Source organism: Lemur catta, chromosome 10 (genome assembly GCF_020740605.2).
Source record: "Lemur catta isolate mLemCat1 chromosome 10, mLemCat1.pri, whole genome shotgun sequence".
NCBI classification, from domain to species: Eukaryota; Metazoa; Chordata; class Mammalia; order Primates; family Lemuridae; genus Lemur; species Lemur catta.
Window position 1 is genome coordinate 51,540,340 of NC_059137.1, and position 26,444 is coordinate 51,566,783.

Below are 26,444 nucleotides of genomic sequence, written 5' to 3' on the forward strand. Positions count from 1 at the left end.
CAAACTTCAAACCAGTCTAAAATGGAAGGATGTACACTTTCAATTCTCTGTGCATAAAGTAACTTCAAAAGGAAAGAGAAATGTCCTTTTGTTCTAGGTAAAAGGCCTTAACCATAGACCTAGTGAATTTGTCAGTCTTTATACATAGTTGCTTTTTACTGAAAGAAAAAAATTAGGTTTTTTTACATAGAAAACTGTAAAACTTTTATTCAAGCTTAAATGATTTTCTCTATTAATTGTGTAATGGCATACTCAAAGTAAATTTGGTCATTCTTAATGTTTCCCCACTAATTTATAACCTGAAATCCATTTAAAAAAAATCTATTTCTATTTTTAGTTTAAGGCATGGGTTTTGGACACATAGACAGGGGTTTCAATTTAGACCCCAAACAGCATGATCTTGGGCAAATTAACATATCCAATCTGGGACTGAGCTGCCTCATCTGCAATATGAGGAAATAATATTTCTCTCATAAGGTTTATACGAAGGTTAAATTAAATAGAAGAAAGATATCTAAAGTTTTTCTATTATATCTGGCAATTAGAAGATGTTACTGATATTTAGATTATGGGATTACTATTTTCTTCTTTATTTTGAATCAATTTCCCGTCTTTCTCTTTCAAGGCATACATACTGTATCATCAACCCATCTATTCACCCATCGATTCCTCATAACTAATTACCTGTGTATTAACTCTTCATTCAACTGGGACAAATATTTTTTCTTGAACCATACATGGTTCAAAGTCAGTTAATTATTCAATGAATTTGACCAGTAGAAAAAGATGTGCCTTGACCACCCACATCACTGTATTTAATGTCTTGGGTGTGGGAGATTTCATTTTAAAGAAATCACTTAGCTCTCTCTTGGGCATTCGGTTTGGCATAAATTGTGCATTTTTAAGCAAAAGTTTCTTCCAAAATTATAATGAGAATTATGACTCTTTATGTTTGTTGTTCCACTTGCTTTCCATCATACTTTTTGGTATTGCTTTCATTTTAACGTCAACTTCTAAAATTATTAACAAATAAAAATCATTCATAATATATAAAGGGAATTTTAGATATCTGAAATACAATTGAATTGGAATTATTTAAAATATGTAGTTATAATGTTTATACCAGTGAGAATTGTATTGAAAAGTCCAAAGCATTGGAACTGTCTAATTATTACAACTTTTACTTCCCTAGAATGTTTAAATACATAAGTCTAATAAGCTTTCTCACTATAAAGAAAACATACTTATATTAAAATATTAAGAACTATTTAATGAAGTTCATTTCCTTCCAAAAGTAAACTAAAGTTGTGCCTGAACCAGCTTGAGGCAAGGGAAGTTTCAAACACAACATTTTTAAAACTAGCCATTATTTCCCATGTTGAAAAAAATTGCAATTTTATTTCCTAACGGCAAATGAAACTGTCAGAAAAATTTAGGTATAATAAAATTGGGTGGTTAAACCAACATGCTGGATTTGAAATAAACTGAATTAAAGGAATTAAAATTAATTCTTATGTCAGTCAACCCTTTAAAAATACTATTCAAAACTTACTGTTTTTACAAACAGCACTTCCTTGTTCTTGATAAAGTGCAAAGTTAACTATCTCTTTAATGACCACTAATGGTGCTGTAGTTGAAACTGTGCATTGAACAATATTTTGCATAAAATGTGTTGCTTCTGGCAACCTTTCCACCTAAATAAAAAGTTGTCAAACAGGGTGACTTTAGTGGTACAGAGTTTTAAAATGATGGATTCATTCCAAGGTTAGCTAATAACGGCTGACATGCCCTGGAATCTTGAGGCCTAAATCAACATTGTTTTCACAGCTGTAATTAAGCCACCTAATCAGAAGCACATTTTGACGGGACAGTTTCTGGAAGCCAGACATTACAATTTCTTATGCCTGGAGCGCAGTGGCTCATGAGAGGTCCTCGTTTAATTTCAGGTTAAAAGGGGGGGTTGGGTGCCGTAAAATTAAAAAGACTATTTTTTTAAGCAACATACAACAGTTGAAATGAAGCAGGCCCATGTGTTCATGCCTTGACCAGCCTTGCATCCCACCCTCCTCTGGCTCTCTGCTGAGTCCCCCCAACTCTCAAGTGGCAGCTGCACACAGTGAGATGAAGGGTCTCTGCCAAGATCAACAGATGAGCTGGTCTGAACTGGCTCTCTGTGTGTTCTGATTGTAAATTGTGCTGGTGATGATTAGAGAACTCTAACACAGGATGTCAACTCTTAAAACTGTCCAGAGAAAATAATTTTTTTTTTTAAGTTCAGGAAAAATTTTTTAACTTCTTTTGTGGCTTGGTGCATAGTGTTGTGTCTATAACTTTCATATGATTCAAATGAATTCACCCAAATTAAGCAACTCTGTTATGAAAAGAGAGGGGAAAAAAGGCCATGGCTTGGCTCATAGCAGGGACCTTCATCTTAGTGTGTTTATATAACAGTGCTGCAGAGCATGGTCCTCCACCAGCACACCAATCATGTGCTTCTACCACCTGCCAACAGTAGATATTCATAAAATGATGAGAATCTAGGATGTGATAGTCACATCTTATCAAGTAACTATGTTGATTTTAAAACAGCTAAATTGCCAGCTTAAGTTGTTTTTGCAGTGTTGTTACATTCTGTAACATTTAAACTTTCAACCCCAGAGGCCATTGTAAAACTATCAATATGAAGGCACCAGTCACTGGAGTCTGATTACATTTAGTTCTGCATTTTAATTACATATGGATTCTATTAACTAAACCTTTTGCCTTATAGGCAACATTTTAATCAAATTACTATAATTTTCAAATATGTTACAATAGTTTGACGAGTTAAAAGTTCACATTCCTAACATATTAAATATCAAAAAAACTTTGCATAAAAAAGGAAATACTCCTTATAAATACACTAATACATTTTCAGATTACTTTGGGGACTTTTTGACTACCTAGTTACAAGTCATACTGTGAGATTTAATAACTGGTATACATTTGTAAATGGATTACATTATATTATAAATTTAGAAACACACATTCTATTGTTGTAAATTGAAGCAGGAACAAGACAAAACACAGAATCTAGTATTCAAAAGTGGTATCTGTAACTTCAATTGAAGAATTTTAAAGCTGAAAGGTAATTTAGATTTCATCTAATAGAAACTTTTCATTTTACAGCCAGGAGAACTAAAACCCAGGGAAATAGCATGATTTATTTCCCAAAGCTTTTAGGTGAGTCAATAGCAAAGTTTGCTCTAGAACCCGTTTCCTCAGACTCTCTGTCGTGCTACTTTCCAGTATAATACATTGCCATCCTGTGTAAGCAATAATCTAGCTGCCTATCTCATACCACTCAAGAACTCAAAGAAATATTTTTTAATACCTAGGAGTGAAATTTCTGGGTCATGTGGTAACTGTAAGTTTAATTCATTGAGGAATCACCACAGTCGCTGTACCATTTTACACAACCACCAGCAATATATGAAAGTTCCAATTTCTCTACAACCTTGCAACACTTCTTATTTTCCTTTTCTTTTTATTATGGTGATCCTAGTGGGTGCAAAGTATCTCACTCTGGGTTTGATTTACAGTTTCCTAATGACTAATGATGTTAAACATCTTTACATATGTTTCTTGGCCATTTGTATATCTTCTTTGGAAAATTATCTGTTCATGTTCTTTGCCCATTTTTAAAAAATTAGACTGATTTTTTGTTGTTGAGTTATAAGGTTCTTTTTGTTAATATATTCTAGATATTAGAACTTAATCAGACATACCGTTATAAGTATTTTCTCCCATCCTGTTGGTTGTCCTCTCACTGTCTTGATAGTCTTTTCATGTATAAGAGCTTTTAATTTTGAAGAAGTCCAATTTATTTATTTTTTTCCTTTTGTCACTTATCCTTTTGGTGTCATAGCTAAGAATTCACTGCCAAATCCAAGCTCATGAAGATTTACCCCTATGTTTTTTTATTAATAGTTTTATAGTTTTACTAATAGCTCTTATATGTAGGTCTTTGATACATTTTGAGTTAATTTTGCATATACTGTGAGATAACGGTTCAAGGAAATTAAAAGGGAAATTTAAAATTTCCTTGAGACAAACATGAATGGAAACACATCATATCAAAACCTATAGGACATGGCAAAACAGCTCTAAAAGGGAAATTTATCAAAAAAGAAGGATTTCTAATAAATAACCTAAAAATGCACCTCAAGGAACTAGAAAAACAAGAACAAACTAAACCTAATATAGGCAGAAGGAAGGAAATAATAAAGCTCAGCACAGGAATAAACAAAATAGAGACTAAGAAAAACAATTTAAAAGATCAAAAAACAGAAGAGTGTTTTTTGAAAACATAAACAAAATTGACAAGCTTTTACTAACACTAATGAAAGAAAGAAAAAAATAAATAAAATCAGACATGAAAAAGGAGACATTACAATTGATGCCACAGAAATACAAAGAATCATCAGAGATATTATGAACAATTATATGCCAACAAGTTTGATAACACAGTAAATGCCTGGACATATACAATCTAACAAGATTAAATTATGAAGAAATAGAAAATCTGAACAGACCAATAACAAGTGAGGAAATTGAATCAGTAATAAAAAGTCTTCCATCAAAGAAAAGCCCAGGACCTGATGGCTTCACTGCTGAATTCTATCTAAAATTTAAAGAAGAACTAACACCAATTCTCCTTAAACTATTCCAGAAAATTGAAGAGGTGAGAATACTTCCAAATTCATCTTATAAGGCCAGCATTATCCTGATTCCAAAACCATGCAAGGACACACATATACACACAAAACTACAGGTCAATATCCCTAATGAACAGAGATGCAAACATTCCCAACAAAATACTAGCAAACTGAATCCAATAGCATATTAAAAAGAACATTCACTATGATCAACTAGGATTCATCCCAGGGATGCAAAGATGATTTAACATATAAAAACCAATAAATGTGATACACATTAATACAAGGAAAGATGAACCCATATGATTATTTCAATAGACACAGAAAGAACATTTGATAACATTCAACATCACTTCACGATAAAAAAAAAAAATCTCTTGACAAATTAGGTATAGAAGGTATGTACTTCAACACAATAAAGGCCACCTATGAGAAACCCACAGCTAACATCTAGGAAAAAAGATCGGGACTAACACAAGGATGCTCACTTTCACAACTTCTATTCAACATAGTACTGGAACTTCTAGCCAAAATAACTATACAAAAATAAGAAATAAAAGGCATCAAAATTGGAAAGGAGGGAGTCAAATTGTCCCTGTTTGCAGACAACATGATATTACAGATAGAAAACCCTAAAGACTCCTCCAAAAAAATTGTTAAAACTAATAAATGAATTTAATAAAGTTGTAGGATACAAAATCAACATACAAAAATCAGCAACATTTCTATATGCTAATAGTGAACTATCTGAAAGAAAATCAAGAAAACAATTCCATTTTCAATAGCTACAGAAAAAAAAAAGAAATCTAGGAATCAATTTACCTTAAGAGGTGAAAGATCTCTACACTGACTACTATAAAACTTTGTTAAAAAAATTAAAGAAGACATAAATGGGTTGGAAGAAGTTATACTGTCAATATGGCCATACTATCCAAAGCTATCTACAGATTTAATGCAATCTCTATCAAAATACCAATGATATCTTCACAGAAATAGGAAAAAAAATCCTAAAATTCATATGGAACCACACACACACAAAAACTCAAATAGTCAAAAGAATCCTGAGTAAAAAGAACAAAGCTGGAGGCATCATACTACCTGCCTTCAATAGATACTAGAAAGCTATAGTCACCAAAACAACATGGTAGTGGCATAAAAACAGATACATAGACCAATGGAACAGAATAGAGAGCCCAGAAATAAATTCATACACCTACAGCCAGCTACTTCAACAAAGGTAAAGTACACATTGAGCAAAAACTCTCTTCAATAAATGGTGCTGAGAAAACTGGATATCCACATGCAAAATAATGAGACTAGACCCATATCTCTCACAATATACAAAGATCAACTCAAAATGGATTAAAGACATAAATGTATAATATGAAACTATGAAACTACTAGAAGAAAACATAGGGGAAATACTTCATGATATTGGGCTTGGCAGCATTTTTTAAATAAAACATTAAAAGCACAAGCAACAAATGCAAAAATAGAAAAATAGGATTACATCAAACTAAAAAGCTTTGCACAGCAAAGAAAGACTATTAACAGAGTGAAGAAACAACCTAGAAAAGGGGAGAAAATATTTGCAAACTATACATCTGAAAAGAGGTTAATATCCAGAATATATAAGGAATTTAAACAACTCAACAGCAGAAAAAAGAAACAACCAGATTAAAAAACCTGAATAGACATTTTTCAAAAGAGGACATATGAATGGCCAACAGGCATGTGAAAAAATGCTCAAGATTGCTAATCATCAGGGAAATGAAAATCAACATTACAATGAGATACCACCTCACACCAGTTATAATAATTACGGTCAAAGAGACAAAAGAAAACAAGTGTTGGTAAAGATATGGAGAAAAGGAAACACTGACATACTGTTGTTAGTATTGCAAAGTAATACAGTCATTATGGAAAACAGTATGGAGACTCCTCAGAAAAGTAAAATTAGAACTCCCATATGATCCAGCATACCCACTACTGGATATATACCCAAAGAAAATGAAATCAGTATGTCAAAGAGATATCTGCACTCTCATGTTTATTGAAGTACTGATTATAATAGCCAAGATATAGAATCAATTTAAATATCCAACAATGGAAGAATGAAGAAATAAAATGTAGTATGTACATACACATATATGATAAAATGCTATTCTACCTTAAAAAAGAATAAAATCCTGTCATTCGTGACAATATGGATGAACCTAAAGGACATCATGTTAAGTGAAATAAGCCAGACCCAGAAAAATAAATAACACATGGTCTCACACATATGTAGAAATTTTTTTAAGGTTTATATCTTAGAAGGAGAAAGTAGAATAGTGGTTACCAGGGTCTGGGGAGGAGACGGGGAAAGGAAGGATAGGAACAGGTTGGTCAATGGGTATAGAGTTACAATTAGATAGGAGGAATAAATTCTAGTGTTTTATTGCACAGCACAGTGACTATGGTAAAATACTGTATATTACAAAATAGTTGAAGAGATGCTTTTGAATGCTCTCACCACAAAGAAATGATAAATGCATGAGGCAATGTATACACAAACTACCCTGATTGGATCATTATACAATATAAATATGTATCAAAACATCAAATTATACCCCATAAATATGCACAATTACAATGTGCCAATTAAAAAAATAATTTTTAAAAGGAGTTTCATAGTTGTAGCTCTTATATGTAGGTCTTTGATCAATTTCGAGTTAATCTTTTTATATAGGGTGAGGTAAGACTTCAAGTAAATATATTTTTGAAAATAAACTTTCTACTAATTTATATAAATTAGCCCTCTATTTCTGAAATAATACTCACATACTCTTTGCTAGGCCTGGGCACAGTTCATTTGAATTTGGTATATCATTGTTATTAACATTTACTGAGTACACACAATGTGAGTAAAAGATATTATGCTGGTCACTTTGTGTTCATGTGGGTAAACATACAGAGGTAGGAGTCCCAAAATATCTGACAAAGTTTAAAATTATTTAAGTAGTATGCTGAAAAGCATGTTCTTTGTCACAAATAATTTTAGGTTTGAAAAGAAACTTCCTTTTTATATTATTTTAAAGTATTTACTTAAAAGTTTACCATAGATATAATATGTAAATTATTCTATTAATTCTCATTAAATGCTGCTAGAGAAGAATATGAAACAGTTTGATGGAAATTAATTTGAGAAAATTTTGTGTGGCAAAAATTTGGAGGAAACTATGGTTTATACAAAATATATATTCAATAACAAGTATGTATTAAACAACTATTATTTATTAAAGTTAGATCATTATAAAAATGAATAAGACATCACCACAAAGACATATATATAGTAATACGGTAATATATATACAACTGATTTTATAAGTCAGACTACTATACAGTGCCCAACAGGTAAATACAGTGATAAATAAGCATAACAAAGCAACTCTTAGTTCTTCTGCCAATTGGACAATGGTCTAAAAATCCAGATAGAGTCAGAATATGCCTGAATGTCAATGATAAAGAACTTATACTTTGAGTAATGCCATGACCTGACCATATCTGTGTTTTGGAAAGATAACTCTGGCACTAATACAGGAGACAGGATGGAAGGGAAAAGACTAGAACAGGAAAACTTATCTATAGGAAGACCATTACAATAGCTCAGGGAAATGGTCATGTGACCACAAGGATAGAAAGGAGAGCATGGATCTAAGAGATCTGTAGTGGTAGAAACAGTAAGAATTAATAAATTGATTAAATATTGGTGGTAGAGGGAAAATGGAACAAAATGGCAAGGGTTCATCCTTGGGCTGCAAGGTGGACAGTTATGTCAGAGACAAAGAATGTAGGAAAAGGAGCATTTGGAAAGAAAGAGCATGGAAGAGTTCAATAATGTGTTCAGTTTGGGACCTCAGGCAATTTGAGGTGTTTGCTGAAAATTGAAGTGTAGATGTTTGGCAGGCAACTGAAGCCCTCAAAGAACTCAATTTAATAAGAAAGATAAAATATTAGGAGAGGCCGGGCATGGTGGCTCATGCCTGTAATCCTAGCACTCTGGGAGGCCGAGGCAGGCGGATCATTTAAGCTCAGGAGTTCAAAACCAGCCCGAGCAAGAGCGAAACCCCATCTCAATGAAAAAATAGAAAGAAATTAGCTGGACAACTAAAAATATATAGAAAAAATTAGCCAGGCATGGTGGCGCATGCCTGTAGTCCCAGCTACTTGGGAGGCTGAGGCAGAAGGATTGCTTAAGCCCAGGAGTTTGAGGTTGCTGTGAGCTAGGCTGATGCCACGACACTCTAGCCTGGGCAACAGAGTGAGACTCTGTCTCAAAAAAAAAAAAAATATATATATATATATACTATTAGGAGAGATACTTAAAAGCATACTTAGTTGCTGCCATTCTTTGAACAACTAGTAGGAATAATTAGAGCATGAAATTGCCAAATTTACCATCTATATTGTCTATAACTTAATTATTAATTGATTATACTGATCAGTCTGAAATTTTCATTCTTGAACCTCTTGCTTCACCCTTGTAAAACTTCCTCACTGAAGAACAGAACTATATAAATATATATATACTTATATACAAAATAATATATATCTAACATAATATTTATATATTGTTATAAGATATATATTTATAAATATAAAATTTATAATACCATGCTCAAAGTCACTATCCAGAGATAAGCCATCATGAAAGTGGTTCCTCTTAAATTGCAAAATAGAAAACAAAATTCTAGAAAGGAGGTATGAGGCCAATGGAATATGTATTATTACTTCCAGGACCCTGTTTACTATACCAAAAAAAACCCTTGTGTTTCTAGAATATGAGAAACCTTTAAAAGTGTGAAAATGTATGCCAAAGATCAAAGAAAATGTTTGCATGTTGACTGGGCTGTCCACCTTTTTATATTTTATGTTTCCTCCTTCAGCTCTATCAGTATCCAAAGACCAGAGCTGTTGTTCACAATAAAAACATGAGAGAATTTAATGATCATCTAAATAAGCAATATTTCACAAAAGGGTACAAGGAGTGTCGTTACGGCATAAAATGTGGGTACATCTTGAGGATAAATAGAAAAACAAAATTTGGAGTAAGGAAAATATATAAAGCAAAGAGAATAGATGTTTTATAATAAATACAGTTGTCAGAGACATCTCAAAGAGTTTCTCAGAAGGCGAAACTTATCACGGCTTATAGGCCACCTGCTCCTCCAGTGTCATCTCTCATAATTCTCCATCTAATTCACTTCACTCCAGCCATGCTAGATATCTTTCAAATCCTTGAACAAGCCATGCTTTCCCTTGTCAACTCGTACTTAATCTTCACTCTTTCAACTAAGATTGCAATTACTCAAGTGGGTCTTTCCTCACCCCAAGCCCAAGTTAAGTCCTCTAGTTAGGTGTACTCTGTGCTCGCACTTTAATAGCACACTTTTAATTATCTGTATAATGGTTGCATTCTCCACTATACTTGAAGTGCCATGATGGTAAAGATTTGTCTTATTCCACACTGCAGTCTCACAGGAAAGCACCAGACAAGGAATCAGGGGCCTTGGGTTATAATCTGATTGCGAGCTGGACTCCAGAATCTGTACTTTATACCACTAAACTGCACTGTACAGCCTGGCTCAACAAATTAAATCATGGCTAACAGCTGATTTAAATTTTTTTTTCTTGAAGGGTATCTAGTGAAATGACTGGATTAGACAGTAACGAGATAGTAAGGAATATAAACTGGCTGTCCTTGAGTCGTTAAATAAATGATAACAGCTAACATTAATACAGTACTTATGTCCTAAAAGCACTGATATAAGGGTTGTTTTGTTTTTTTGCCTCTAAATAAAAATATCTCCTCATAGTTATAATTTGTTAAAAGCTATACATACAACTTAGCTGTAGGAAATACATGTAACTATCAGAAAATCTTTTTATGTGTAGGTAAAAGAACTAATATTTATTGAGCACCTACTAATATGCCAGATACCTTGTCTTTGTTTCATCCTTACAACACCCTTCAATGTTGGCATTTTCATCTACATATTATGAATACCTCAATTGATGCTTAGAGTGCTTGCCTGCCTGATTCTAAAGCTTTCTATGAGGGGCCTTTGAGAAGGAGGTGATGGTAGGTGGGGTGGACATTGGAGGAGACAGCTGAAGAGCAGCCAGAATAACAAATACCAGAGATGAAACAAGAACATCAAGAACAAAATGGTCAGAAGCAGAATCAAATCAGATTATAAAGTAAAAAGCTGGAATTGGATGTGTAAGAATGGATTTGAAACCTATGAAAGAGAGGTATGGAGTGACTATTACAAGCAGTCTTGGGCTTCACTGGGTACAGGCTTTTTGGGTGAACTAGGTGACTTTAATTGAGAGAGGAAATGGAACTAAAATAACAATACATTTCCTAGTACACAAAAGTCATTATATCATTTCACTCATTAAACATATATACTATCTATAGGGCCCATTATTCAAAGCAAAATAAAACATATATTTTGACTGCTCTTCCCCTTTAACAAGGTGTCACATTGCTACACATACTTTGGGGACTCCCACATTTTATCTTAACAGTACCTTTTTCTGACAACGTTAGATAAAATGAACTCCTCTCATCTGTGCTCCCACAGACTTTATGTATGCCTATTTCTGTGATTTGCTTAAGTCTCTGTTTCTACTGCTAGAAAAGGAACTCACAAGGGCAAACATCATGTCTTATTCACCTTTGTCCCTATATCTCAAATGATGCCCACTTACTAATCATTTCCACATTGTTAAATACAGGTAGAAAATGGTCTGTGCAATAAGAGACACAGAGGTGTGTGAGTTCCAAGGGAAAGGAAGTTAAACACATTCAGTGCTTTTCAGATGTGGTGGGTCAAAATATTGTCTATATGGCCCTAATGCCCAAGACATCTATGTTAGTAGCTATTAATAGACCTAAATATTAGATAAAAGGTACCTCAAGCTCAACACACTCAAAACAAAATTCACAATATCCTGTTCCACTGTTTTCTTTCTCAGTAAATGAGATCATTGATCCATTTCCAAAAGCAAAACCCTAGGAAATGTCTCTGACATACCATTTTCTCTTGTCCTTCACATATACTTAGTGCATCACACTGAAGCCAAAGTGATCTTTCAAAAATGAAAATCTGAGCACATTGCTCCTTTTTTAAAAATTTTCAATGACTTTTCCCTTGCTCTTTGGACAAAGACAACAAAGTCTGACCTCTGCCCTTCACTCTAGATCTGCGGCCCGGCCCACTGTTAGCAATCAGGGCCACACAGCAGGAGGAGAGTGGCTGGTGAGCAAGCAAAGCTTCATCTGTATTTACAGCCACTCCCCATCACTAGCATCTCTGCCTGAGTTCCACCTTTTGTCAGATCAGCAGTGGCATTAGATTCTCACAGGAGCCCGAACCCCACTGTAAACTGTGCAAGTGAGGGATCTAAGTTGCGTGTTCCTTATGAGAATCTAATGCCTGATGATCTGAGGTGGAGTTGAGGTGGTGATGCTAGTGCTGGGGAATGGCTGCAAATACAGGTTATCATTAGCAGAGAGGTTTGACTGCACAGAGACCATAATGAATCAATTGCTTGCAGACTCATATCAAAACCCTACCAGTGAGTGGCAAGTGACAATGTAGTAAAAGAAATAAAGTGCACAATAAATGTAACATGTTTGAATCATCCTGAAACCATCACCCTCCCCCCAGTCCATGGAAAAATTATCTTCCATGAAACCAGTCCTTGGTGCCAAAAAGGTTGGGGACCACTACTCTAGACTCTTCTTATATCAGACCTCTCCTGCCTTTGCTTTCCTCCACTATCCACATTGGTCTTTCTCAGTTTCTTCTTTCTATCACAGTCTTTGTAAATGTTGCCACTCTCCTTATCCTGATCAGGATCACTATTCTCTTCCACCTCTGGATAACTCCCATCCAGTCTTTAGATAATAGCTCACAACACTGACCCTGAAAAGGCTTCACTCATACCCTAGTCTAGGGCAGCTCCTTTGTTTAAAATGCTCTTATACATTCAAGTTCTTTCTTTTCAGTGTGTTATTTTGGTTAGTAATTACTGGTGACCTTTAAGAAAATACTTCCAGCAGAATAATAGACTCAAAAGTGAGATGTCAACTAAAGCTTAGAAGCAAATGGAAGAAGAGCACATAGAAGTAGCAAGTGTAGACTACTTTTTAAGAATGTGTCAATGAAAGGAGTGGAAAATAGGCTGCAGAAAGAGCAGAGAGCTCAGTCATTAGAATATACCAATTGTGCTCATAGAAGAGGATTAAAAAAATGAGCAAAAACCTGAATAGACATTTCTCAAAAGAAGATATACAAATGGCCAACAGGTATATGAAAAAATGCTCAACACCACTAACCATCAGGGAAATGATAAATCAAAACCAAAATGAGATATCACTTCACTCCTGTTAGAATGGCTATTATCAAAAAGACAAAAGATAAGTGTTGGTGAGGATGGGGGGAAAAAAGGAACCCTTACTCACCATTGGTGAGAATGTAAATTAGTATAGTCATTATCAAAAACAGTATGAAGTTTCCTCAAAAAATTAAAAATAGAATTACTATATGATGCAGCAATCCCACTATGAAGTATATATCCAAGGGAAATGAAATCAGTATGTTGAAGAGATATCTGCACTCCCCTATTTTTTATGACATGTTAGACAAGTTTTCTGTTATTTACACTTGATAGTATTCCTAATGGATATAACTCCAAATCCCATGCTCTTATCCACCAAACAGTATTGCCTCTCATTTATGAAATACTAATACAAAGACTAAGGTGTGCTCTTTTACCTCTTTTGGAGAGTTCTTAAGAAGTTCAAGCTAGAAAATGTACATACATTTAAGTCTTTTATCCATCTTGAATTAATTTTTGTGAGTGGTGAAAGATAGGGGTCCTGTTTCATTCTTCTGCATGTGGCTATACAATTTTCCCAGCACTACTTATTGAATAGGACTTCTTTTCCCCAATGTATGTTGCTGTCTGCTTTCTCAAAGATTAGTTGGCTGTATTTATATGGTTTTATGTCTGGATTATATATTATGTTACACTGGTCTATGTGTCTATTTTTGTGCCAATACCATGCTGCTTTGGTTACTACAGCCTTGTAGTATAGTTTGAAGTCTGGTAATGTGATGCCTCCAGATTTGTTCTTTTTGCTTAAGATTGCTTTGACTATTCGGGCTCTTTTCTGGATCCAAATGAAGCGTAGAATTATTTTTTCCAGATCTTTGAAATATGACATTAGTATTTTGATGGAGAATATGTTGAATCTGTAAATCACTTTGGGTAGTATGGACATTTTAACAATGTTGATTCTACCAATCCATGAGCATGATATGTTTCTCCATTTGTTTGTGTCATCTGCGATTTCTTTCCTCAGTGTTTTGTAGTTCTCTTTGTAGAGATCTTACATCTCCTTGGTTAAGTATATCCCAGGTATTTTATTTTCTTTGCAGCTATTGTGAATGGTATTGAGTCTCTGATTGGATGATCAGCTTGACTGTTATTGCTGTATAGAAATGCTACTGATTTGTGTACACTGATTTTGTAATCTGAGACTTTGCTGAATTTATTTATCAATTCCAGGAGTCTCTTGGCGGAATCCTTGGGGTTTTCTAGATATAAGATCATATCATCAATAAAGAGCAATAGTTTGACCTCCTCTTTCCTGATTGAAAATGTTGGAAAAAGGCTGGGCATGGTGGCTCACGCCTGTAATCCTAGCACTCTGGGAGGCCGAGGCAGGTGGATCGCTCGAGGTCAGGAGTTTGAGACTAGCCTGAGCAAGAGCAAGACCCTACCTCTACTAAAAATAGAAAGAAATTATCTGGCCAGTTAAAAATATATATAGAAAAAATTAGCCGGGCATGGTGGCACATGCCTGTAGTCCCAGCTACTCGGGAGGCTGAGGCAGTAGGATTGCTTAAGCCCAGGAGTTTGAGGTTGCTGTGAGCTAGGCTGACGCCATGGCACTCACTCTAGCCCGGGCAACAGAGAAAGACTCTGTCTCAAAAAAAAAAAAAAAAGAAAAGAAAATGTTGGAAAAACTTTTCTAGATGTCCACCTAGGCAAAGAATTTATGACTAAGACCTCAAAGGTAATTACACCAACAACAAAAATAAATGAATAGGACTTGGCTAAATTAAAAAGCTTCTGCACAGCTAAGGAAATAATCAACAACCAACCTACAGAATGGGAGAAAATATTCGCAAATTAAACATCTGATAAAGGGCTAATATCCAGAATCTACAAAGAACTCAAGCGAATCAGCAAGACAAAAAAACAAACAACCTCATTAAAAAGTGGGCAAAAGACATGAACAGAAGCTTTTCAAAACAAGATAGACAAATGGCCAAGAAACACATGAAAAATGCTCAACATCACCAATCATCAGGGAAATGCAAATTAAAACCACAATAAGATATCACCTCTCCCCTCTTAGAATGGCTTTTATTAAAAAATCCAAAAACAATAGATGATGGTGTGGATGCAGACAGAAAGGAACTCTAATACACTGTTGGTAGGACTGCAAATTAGTACAACCTCTATGGAATGCAGTACGGAGATTTCTTAAAGAACTGAAAGTAGACCTACCATTTGATCCAGCAATCCTACTACTGGGTATCTACCCAAAGAAAAATAAGTCATTTTATCAAAGAGACACCTACACTCAAATGTTTATTACAGCACAATTCACAATCGCAAAGATGTTGAATCAACCCAAGTGTCCATCAATTCATGAGTGGATTAACAAAATGTGGTACATGTATACTATGGAATAGTACTCAGCCACGAAGAAGGATGAATTAATGCATTTTGCAGCAACTTGGATGGAACTGAAGACCATTATCCTAAGTGAAGTATCTCAAGATTGGAAAAACAAATACCACATGTACTCATTATTAAATTGGAACTAACTGAGTGGCACACATGTGCACTGAGGGAAGTAAAAGTCATTGGAAAGTAAGCAGGGGAAAGCAGGAGAAGAAGAGGGGCAAAAACCTACCTAATGGGTAAAATGAACACTAGTCAGGTTATGGGCACACTTCTAGTTCTGACTCAAGCATTACAAAAGCTATCCAAGTAACAAAAACATTTGAAGCCCCTTGAAATTAAAAAAAAGAAAACGCATATATAAATGTATTGAAAAATAAAAATTATCATGCAAATTTATTATTGTTTTTAAAATAGTGCTTCCCAACTAAGGGAAGAAGGAGAGCAAGCATCCTGTAGAGACATGGAATTGGACAGCATTCTCCTAAAAGGATACATCAGAATCGCCTGGGGGAATTTTTCACACTATACGTAAGCCCTCTTCAGAATCACTGCCAGGGTACAATACCTCTTACAAATGAGATGCTGAGCATATCCTGTACACATGCTCAGAAGGGAAAAAAGGTTGAGAAGTAGAGTTTTGTTATGATAGTACAGTATATTAAACACACTTTCATTAAGATATCAGTAGCACAATAATTGTTAAAAATTTGTTGAACCCATGGAAAAATAATCTCACTTTATCAAGTTTGGCCTTTCTTAAAATGAATAACTGTAACAAGTAATAAACAATAGTGCAACCCAACAAAGCTGACACAACCTAAACAGCATAGAATAAATTCCAAATACTTAAAATTTTAAAAAGTTTCCTCTTCATTTTAATTTATTTTCATGGGAGTAAAATTTACTAATTTCTTTTTAAGGAGTCAGACTAGTGCAAGACCACTTGAGCATGAGGGAGACCCTGTCTCTACAAAACAATAGAAAAACTAGCCAGGCATGGTGGTGTGCACCTGTAGTCCCAGCTGCTTGGAAGGCTGAGGCAGGAGGAGGATCCCTGGAGCCCAAGAGTTTGAAGTTGCAGTGAGCTATGACGATGCCACTGCACTTCAGCTGGAAGACAGAGCAAGATCCTGTCTAAAAAAAAAAAGAAAGAAAGAAAAAGAAAGAGGAAGGAAGGAAGGGAGGGAGGGAGGAAGGAAGGAAGGAGAGAGGGAGGGAGGAAAAAAGGGAGGGAGGGAGGAAGGGAGGGAGGAAGGAAGGAAGGAAGGAATCAACAAAACCATTTATTTTGAAAACCTAACTCCCTACTCAGGTCCCAAATAACTAATATTTTACATTTATTAGATAAATTGCTAGTATTTTTCATTCAGTAAATATTTGTTGAGCATCTATTGTAAGTCAGACTGCTCTCATCACTGGAGCACCTTCACAGCAGTGAAACACTCAAAATTGCTTGTCATGAAACTTGTATTCTACTGACGGTAGGGAACAAGCAAACAATAAGCAAATAAATAAAATACACATGTCAGTTGATGATAAGTGCTATAGTGAAAAAAATAAAACAAAGAAGGTAGAAGGTAGATAGGCAATATGGGGCAAAAGAGAGACAGAGAGACAGAGACAGTTTTTGAGTGGGGTGGAGGATGTGTGGTTGTAATTTTCAATACCCTCCTTACAAAGCCTTCATTGAAATGCTGAGCTAGACCTGAAGGTGAAGAACCCAACCACAGCCATGCATCTATTTGGTTTAATGTAACAACTCCTTTTCTGTTGAATCTATCATTTGAAATGGGTCAACAGTTAAATGGCAAAATGATAGTTTTTCCTTACAAGTCACCCTGATCCATTATAATCAAACCAAAAAAAAAGAAGGAAGACATTCCAATTATTGGTAACCCTCTGAATCTCACTGTTGACACATAAAGGAATAAATATTTATTTATTCCTTTATGTCACAAGTATATTCATTTTTTAAAACTCCCCAAACACATACTTCAAATGTAGAAAAAAAATTTTTGTCTTAAGTGAGTCTAAATTTCATCATGGGCTAAAATTTTAAAACATAAAATAACTGCTGAAACTGAATTTTAATCATATAGATGAATCACAACATGCATCTTTAGCTAGGCATGTATTATGGATAAGTCTAGTTTTCTACAGAGAATAATCACATGTTCTAATTACCATTTTGGTTATACGCATAATTAATAATATTCTATCTTAATGGGACACACTGAATCTTCAGACAGTTGCAAGCTTTAACTATGCATACTGCCAAATCCAACTGTCAGCTGCACTGCCAAACACAAAGGAATCTTGATGCAATGTTTTAGCATTGATAACAATATGCATATCTTTATACATGATACAATGGAAAAATTAATTGCTTTCTTTCCTTCAAATTTTTCTCCACCCTAATAATTTTATGTTACTTGATTTATCATTTACCCTAAATTATATTTTATGTATATATTGGCAAGTGATCTTATGAGCATTAAAAACATAAATGTAAATGTAACCCAAGAGCCAAAGAAGAGAAAAATATTGTTAGACAAGGACTTACTGATTGTAAACTTTCATTTTCACGTAAACAAGCTGTGTGAAGTTCTGATTTCAAGGTTGCAATATGACTTCGATGAGATGTCATTTCTTTCTCTAATGTAGTGATTCTAGTGCTTGCAAGCTGGTAGACATCCAGGAAACTTTTAATCATAGCCTTAAGAAATAAAAATAATGTCACATACAATTCAAATAAAGCTGTCCCCAAAGGAGAATTTCCATAATTTGAAAGCTAAATCATTAAAATTTTAAAATAAACAACTTTTCATCTTTGTTTAAAATAATAAAGCTAAACCTCACATTTTATATTGAGAACAGTGACTATTTTAAGAAAGTTTGGAAGAAAATAATTGAGACTGCATTCTAGAGTATTTATTTAAATAAGATGTACTTTGATCTATTGTGCTTAAAATTTAGAATGCAGTTTTTAAAGATGGCACACTTATTTTCTGTAGTAAAGTTAAATTCAAGTTGTATTGACCTAAATTTCAATCTTAAGAGAGACAGAACAGATGGATATACAAACAAGATACTTCAAAATCAGCTGAGTTAGTAAAATGTTCAATCCACCCAAAAATCAAATGTTTTGAAACAAAAGGAACTAAAATAATCTTGTGATTTTTTTAAGAGTAAATAATGTGATTTCTATTTTGTAAGACAATCATAATTATGTTCATTTATATAACACAGGAATGCCCTCACATTACACTATATATAATAAAATAAATAATACAAGCAAGATAAAAACTCATAAGTTGAAGACATATTGGCATAAAATGCCTTATATCAAAGGATGAAGATACTTGGGAAAATATAATCTTAACACTTAATCTAATGAATAACTTATCTTCCCTAAATATTATAATATTTTGGAAATTATATCACAGTTTAATTATATTTTATAGACTTTTTATTCTAGAGCAATTTTTAGTGAATTTTAAGTCCAGGATATTATTATTCCTTTTTTTAAGTCTTTCAAAATATAACAAAAGAAAGTCAAATATTTCAAAGACACTTTCAAAAATAATATAGTATTTATAAGAAAAAATGTTCCTACCATAGCCACAATGTAGTACAACAGTAGTTAGTCTGGGAATTTGCAAATTACTTTCAATTTGAAGGGTCTGAATAGGGAAAGCTTTGAAAAACTAGATATTTGAGCAATTCTGAACACATGTGAAAAATAACTGAGTGAACAAAGGGTAAAAAACAGTGTACAAAATTTCTGAGAAACAGAAGTTCAGTTAGTTACTTGTAGGTCTAAGAGTAAGAAAATTCAGACCTTTTTGCCTAATGAATTTCTGTTTACCCTCAAAAACCCAGTTCAGATACCATCTCTTTCAAGAACGTTCTAGTAAGCCCAAGAAAAGGCAGCATTAACTTCTACCCTAGTTCTCTGTGGGTTGTTTGTGCCTCTTTCTACTACTACATTTATTGCTTTGAAATTTATTATTAATAGTTTACATGTTTATCTTTTTTACTAGACTGAGGAGCTCCTTAAGGCCAAATACCGAGCCTATACATCTCTGCAGCTTCAGGGATGATAGTGACCCACAGTGAGTATTTGTTTCAATGACTGCCTGAATTAATGACTGTTTTAAAGACTGAATGAATGAATGACTGAATGAAAAATTGGAAAAGACAAAAGAAATTCATGGAACTAAAATGTTTATACCCCCATAATATTCTGAAATAAAATTTTTAAAAAAGTGGAAAAGATAAGAACCTATAAATTGAAGCCACATATTGACATAGAATACCTTATCAAAGGTATACAAAAATACCTTATATCAAAGGTATATAAAAATATCTTAAAATTAAAAATAAGGTATATAAAAATACCTTATTTCCAAAGATATTTAGGAAAATATAAGATTAACACTTAATCTAGTGAATAAACTATTAACCATACTTTATTCAGGTTGAGCAAAAAGCAGAAGCATAGCTATAAGCATAAAACGATGGAGTATACAAATGTAAATTCTATTAATCAACACTAAATAAGCATGGTATGACTGACGTTATGCCTGGGAACACCTACCTTACTTAGAGTCATTCCAAGGTAAGTTTATAGCTAATATTAAAACAACATATATCTCTGGGTCTCAAATGTATGTAAAAATCAGAAACTGTTAAATTGGATCTGTTTATTCCTATGTCAAGTCTCTCTCCATTCTTATAAATTCGTTTATCTTCTCCATTGAGAAAGTGGACCAGGAATCCTAAGTCTGTTTTTTTCTGGCCTTCACTCTGCCACTCAGTTAGGTCTATGCTATTGGGGAATGCCACATAATCTCTCTGATGAGCCTCCATCACCCTCTATAAAATGGGAAGAAGAGTCATTTTCTTATCTACTTCCAAAACTGTTGCAAGCCTCAGATAATTAAAATAGATAACATATATTAGGTATTTACTGCAGTCCAGGAACAATGTAAGCACATTACATGCTTAATTGCATTTAGCTGTACAGTAACCATAAAGAGTAGATACTATTTTTAACCTAGATTTTTAAAGTAAAACACAGGGGCTTGGAGAAATTAAATAATTTGTCCAGTATAACAATTAGTCATACAATGGTCAGGATTCAAATCTAAGTATTTCTAATGCAAAGCCATTTTTCTCTTAACCCTTCAACTATATTTCATCCAATATAAGAAAACACTCTAAAAATGGTAAACTAATGGATTTCACTATAGTATTATTGTCCTATTTTTAAATTCTCCACTAAAATCTTAATGAGACAATCTGTGATAGATGGTTTTTACATATATGTTCTTGTTGTAGATGAACCTAAAATGTATCAAAATCCTGAAAACACACATAAATGCTTATTGAATAAAAACAAAAAGTAAGTACCCTTCTATCAGTAATAGGCTCCTGGATTATCATTTCACTGTAAATCACAATAGAATTGGCCTTTAATATTTTAGGATTACAAAGTTCAACATTTTAAAAGTTATCTTATTTCCTAAATTTGGAGAAACCCATTTCATGAATTTTATCTTCATGATATTCTAAAAGAAATAAATAATATAGATGATATTCCTTCAAAGCTCCTTTTAAAAAATAAAATACTTTTGAAAGGTAATGTCAGAAATTTTATATAATGGATGGAATAAAAGTCATAATTATTTTGGCTCCTTCCTTGATCTAGTGTTAATAATTAAATTCTAATATTCAGTGAAATGTTAATAGAAACCACTTATTCTTTATAACACTAAAAAGAATATAACAATAATAATCCATTTTTTTAGGATTTAGAAATTTAAACACTTAAAATCTTTTAAAGCAGTATTTCATTTGAGTGATGAACGAAATTTTGTATAACAGTGTATATGATATTTTTTCAAGCATCAAGGTACAGTGATCAACACAGAAAGGATGTTTCATGTTACTAATATGTACAATATATACTATACTCTTCTAAAAATCTCTTTCAGAACTGTAAAGTAAGGAAGAGCATCACTGAAAATGGCAAAGTTATTCAAAGAAGCCACAGATTTTCTGAGGAATAAAAAATGTTAACCTCCAGTACTAAAATGTGATTCAAACTATGTAGTGGTTCCCAGTCTTTTTGGCACCAGGGACCGGTTTCATGAAGACAATTTTTCCACTGACGAGGGGCAGGTGAGGAGTGGCGCTCAGGTGGTGATGCACTGCCGGGTTCCTAACAGGTCACGAACTGGTACTGGGTGGTGGCCCAGGGGTTGGGGACCGCAGTAGTAAAGGATGCCATGGAAAAATACAACTCTTTAATGTATAAGAGAGGTGCCAGGTTGGTAGAAGAAATGTAAATGACAGTCTGAATCAACTGAGTGGTAGAGGAAGAGGTAATAAGCAACTAATGACCGCTGGATCAATCTCCTAAGGTCTACCCCTTTCCCACACACCCTGCTCCTGCATTAATGTATCACATCATTTTACATTAGCAAACAATGACAGAACAGCACAACACTGTGTACAGGAAACACCCAGAATGTGAGAACTTATCCCATGTCACCTTTGGTTCTAGGGATTTTGACTATACCCTGCAATGAGATCTGTATGTTATATGAGAAACAGAACAAAAGACAGTTTCTAAACCAGAATAGCCTTTGCTTTAGAGACAATGTATAGTGTTCATAATTGACAGTAACAAGATGAGAGAATCCAAACACCTAAAATTCCACATGTATCCGTTTTAAGGAAAAGTATATATGTGTTTAGAATATAAATGGGTGAATGTCACTTGAGATACAAATGAGTGACTGTCACTAGAGGACTGTAATATTGTTATGTAATTTGTTACATAATTTATTTATATAATATTGTTACATAATTTGTTTATATTATTATGTAGTTTAGACTGACTTCAAAACGTCAAGGACAATGGGATCATTCGGGATCTAAGGTTAGGAGAAGGAGAAATTAGTGGAAAATATCATAAGGCCTACATGCCAAAATATGAAATTTTTATCAATGTTTTTGAGTAAGTAATAGGGAAGCAAAAATCTCTGACATTTCACTTTAACTTATATAATTATAAATATACTTCATTTCTATATACTAAAGTAAATATATCATGTAAAATAGATATGCCAGATATACTATGTAGAGTATAATAAACTCTTATAAAATGGGAATAACAATTCCTATTTTATAAAGTTTTTATGGAAATTAAAATGAGCATTAATACATGAAAGACCTTCAACTACCTGGAACATAGTAAACACTCAGGTAAATGTCAGCTGTAATAATGACAATAATACCAAAGTTAGGAAAATTACTATTTTAACTCATAAAAGAAAGATTCAATATTTCTGAAGGGTATGATTAGACATAATGCAAAATATTTTAAATATAAGATATTCTATACATATTTAATATATAAGATTTTTTCAAACAAAAATATTTAGAGACTAATAAATAGTTACTTCAAACAAAACTTCCCTTTGATATTAAAAGTTACTCTTTATGATGTTGTTCTTCAGAAAGAAAGTCTCAAAATGATAACATGGTTACAGTTTTTAGTAACAAATATTGTTTGCTAGCACCCAAAATTAAAGGAAATTTCATTATTTTCTTCATTATCAAAAAGTTACTCTGAGAAGGTCGCTCATTTAATAGACTTAATGTCATTCTAATATTTCCATAATAGTTTATCAATGTAAGGATACAGTAGGGAATGAGATGTAAAGGGCCTGTTACTAATAGCATACGAACAGCAACTGTGACCCCAATCAAGGCCCAGTCTAAGATCTGAAATTGGACTCTTTAGTTTGGTGTCTGGTTTCTGGCCTTGCCCACAAATACTTGTTTCACCATGATATTCCATTCCAGTACAAAGTTGTGTAGGAAAGACTGCATCAAGATGGCAGACTGCCATCCACCTCCCTGCTTTGCCAAATGTAATTGTGTGCACATATAAAAGCTCCTAAGAATGCCATCAGCTGAAAATTCTGAGGACTCAGTAAGGAATAGAAAGTAGAAGAGACCAGAGACAAAGTTTTAGAGAAACCCTATTCAAAACAAGAGAACACTTCTACAATGGTGGGACCAACTACAGGTGGGCTTGAAGCTAATCATAAATAGTTATGAGATGTGGGAAGAAGGAGTTAGCCTTCAAACCTTTCACTCTCAATAAAAAGTTATTATTAATGACTTTTAGTGAAAGAAATATGATCGGATATATTTTATTATTTAAAAAAAACTAGTATAACTCTTTGTGGTATAGCAATTTGTAGGTATAATTCTAAGTCCCCATGCCCACCACCGCCATGATACATGGTTATATAGGTAAGATGAAAATGGCAGAAGTGCACCACTGGTTGTGTTTATTAAATCACGGCAGCTCATGTTTCAATCCTACATACCAATTAAACGAAAGTTTTAGTTGAAATTTTGGCTAAGAAAATTTCCAGCTTCCCTGAATTAATCAATTGCCCTTTAACAAGTACATTTTATATTCAATATTATATATATGCACACACATATATACATACACACAATTTTTTTTTCTTAGAGACAGGGTCTTGCTCTGTTGCTCGGGCTGGAGTGCAGTGGTGTCACCATAGCTCACTGCATCCTGGGACTCCTGGGCTTAAGTGATCTGCCTGTCTCAACCTCCTGAGTAGCTGGGACTACAGGCACATACCACCATGCATGGCTAATTTTTACATTTTATGTAGAGACAGGGTTTAACTATGTTGTCCAGGCTGGTCTCGAACTCCTAGCCTCAAGTGATACTTCTTTCTCAGCTTCCTAAAGTGCTGCAGTTACAGGTGTTAGCCATCACACTTAGCCAAAAGACACTCTTTGGTTAAGACACTATGGATGTGAAATTTTTACATGTACATTTATGAATTTTTATAGATTTACATCATTTTGAGAAAAAAAGGCCATAATTCTGGAAACATCTCCAAACAACTACTTCATAATGCTTTTTCTGTAAAACTCCTTCAATAGAGTAGTTAGTTTCTATTTTACTTTTTTTTTTTACAAATGTCACTTTACCTTGAAATGACAGAGTGCATGTTTAATATTTTCTAGGTAGAATGCCTCTGATAACCACTTGCCATCAAAGAAAAGTTCTACAGATTTGCAACCTTTCTTTCTGTGAAAGAAAATCACATAATTCATACTCAAGTTTAAAAGTGCTTTGAAGCACTTTGCCACAAGAAAAATGGTGAGCCTTATATAGAAGATTTTAAAGGCTACCTCTTATTTCATTATAAACTATTATAAAGACTGCTCTACGTAAAATAATTTAATCCATAAATTCACTTAACCATATAGGATACACACATATTTTTATGGTGGAATAAAGAGAAAGTAAAAAAATGAGTGAGGATGCCACTTTCGATCCCTCTGCATTGCAAAATCCTTCCACCCTTCCTTTAACATATGTCATAGGACACATTAAAGTCTAAAAAATGGACCAAGTGAAGACACCAGTGCCAATCCATAGCAGAGAATAAAACTTTTATCTCTCACTTCATAAATAAGGTAACATCTATTACCTAGCATACCCACTAGGATGTATTTATTGTCTCAAAAGTGGGTTAAAGCAGAAAAAAAATTGCAGAATTTCTATATATAGATTTATTTGCATTAAATATATTATATTTACTTTTGTTAATAGACTATTTTTAAAGCAGTTTTAGGTTCACAGAAAAGTTGAGCAGAAAGTATAGAGAGTTCCCATCCCTACACACAGAAAGCCTCCTCCACGTCAACATCCCCCACCAGAGTGGTACATTTGTTATAACTGAAGAACCTACGTTGACACATTATCACCCAGAGTCCATGGTTTACATTAGGGCTCACTCTCGGTGTTGTACATTCTATGGGTTTGATGAATGTATCACGACATGTATTCACCATTGTAGTATCATACAAAATAGTCTCTTTGCCCTAAAAATCCTGTGTGTTCTGCAGAGTCATCCCTCCTTCCCCTGTAACTCCTGACAATCACTGATCTTTTTTTCACTGTCTCCATAGTTTTTATATTTACTTTTTAATCTTTCTTTCATAATTTTTAAAATCATATCTTTTAAAAATTTCCATTTTTCTTTACTTTTATATTATAGAGCTTAATTTAACAATGTTACATGTATATAAGTTATTGAGGATAAATATATGTATATTGGGGATGCTAGCCCAAAAATTAGAGTGTGCAATCCAAAACCTTTGGAGAGCACACCTCTGGAGCATCAGGTAAGTAACTGGAGAAGTACACTGGAAGCAGCTGAACTAGTTGGCTCTTTTCCTACTAGAGCTGAGCAGGGTAGCAGCAGCTGTTTGTCCCCAGAGACCAAAACCCATGAGTAAGGACCCTAAAGTCAGAAAAGCAGAGTAGAGGCCAGACAGGTGGCTCATGCCTGTAAATCCTAGCACTTTGGGAGGCTGAGGTTAGAGGATCACTTGAGGCCAGGAGTTTTCAAGACCAGCCTGAGCACCAGCAAGACCCCATCTCTACAAAAAATAGAAAAGTTAGTCAGGCGTGGTGGCATGCTCCTGTAGTCCCAGCTACTTGGGAGGCTGAGGCAGGAGGATCACTTGAGCCTAAGAGCTTGAGGCTGCACTGAGCTATGATGACACCACTGCACACTAGCCTGGGTGACAGAGCGAGATCTTGTTTCAAAAAATAAAAGCAGAGTAGAGCCTAAGGAAGCTTCCATATCCAGGAGATAATCTACCGACCCACTGCCTAACAGCACGTATGTCCCACTTCTTTCCCTTACACCCCCAGATATAAACTCCAATAATCAAAATCTTCATCTACATACAAGAACAAAAGCAGCACCTTACTCTAGGATACCAAAATCTGTATTGCAGCACAACAAATTACTACAAACTTAGTAACTTAAAACAAATTTATCATTTCCTAGT

The 26,444-nt window shown here is 34.0% G+C and overlaps 1 protein-coding gene across 7 annotated transcripts in view; it reads right to left on the reverse strand.

Annotated features, from left to right (window-relative positions):
- Positions 1 to 26,444, reverse strand: part of CCDC171 (coiled-coil domain containing 171) — a 367,143-nt gene that overhangs the window by 98,369 nt on the left and 242,330 nt on the right. For all 7 annotated transcript variants that reach the window (XR_006737860.1, XR_006737861.1, XM_045563091.1 and 4 more), the window contains one exon: positions 18,079 to 18,231. Coding sequence is in view for 5 of the 7 variants with exons in the window: in XM_045563091.1 (XP_045419047.1) it covers positions 18,079 to 18,231 (153 nt within the window). In the remaining 2 variants the exon portion in view is untranslated. The remainder of the gene's footprint in view (positions 1 to 18,078; positions 18,232 to 26,444) is intronic.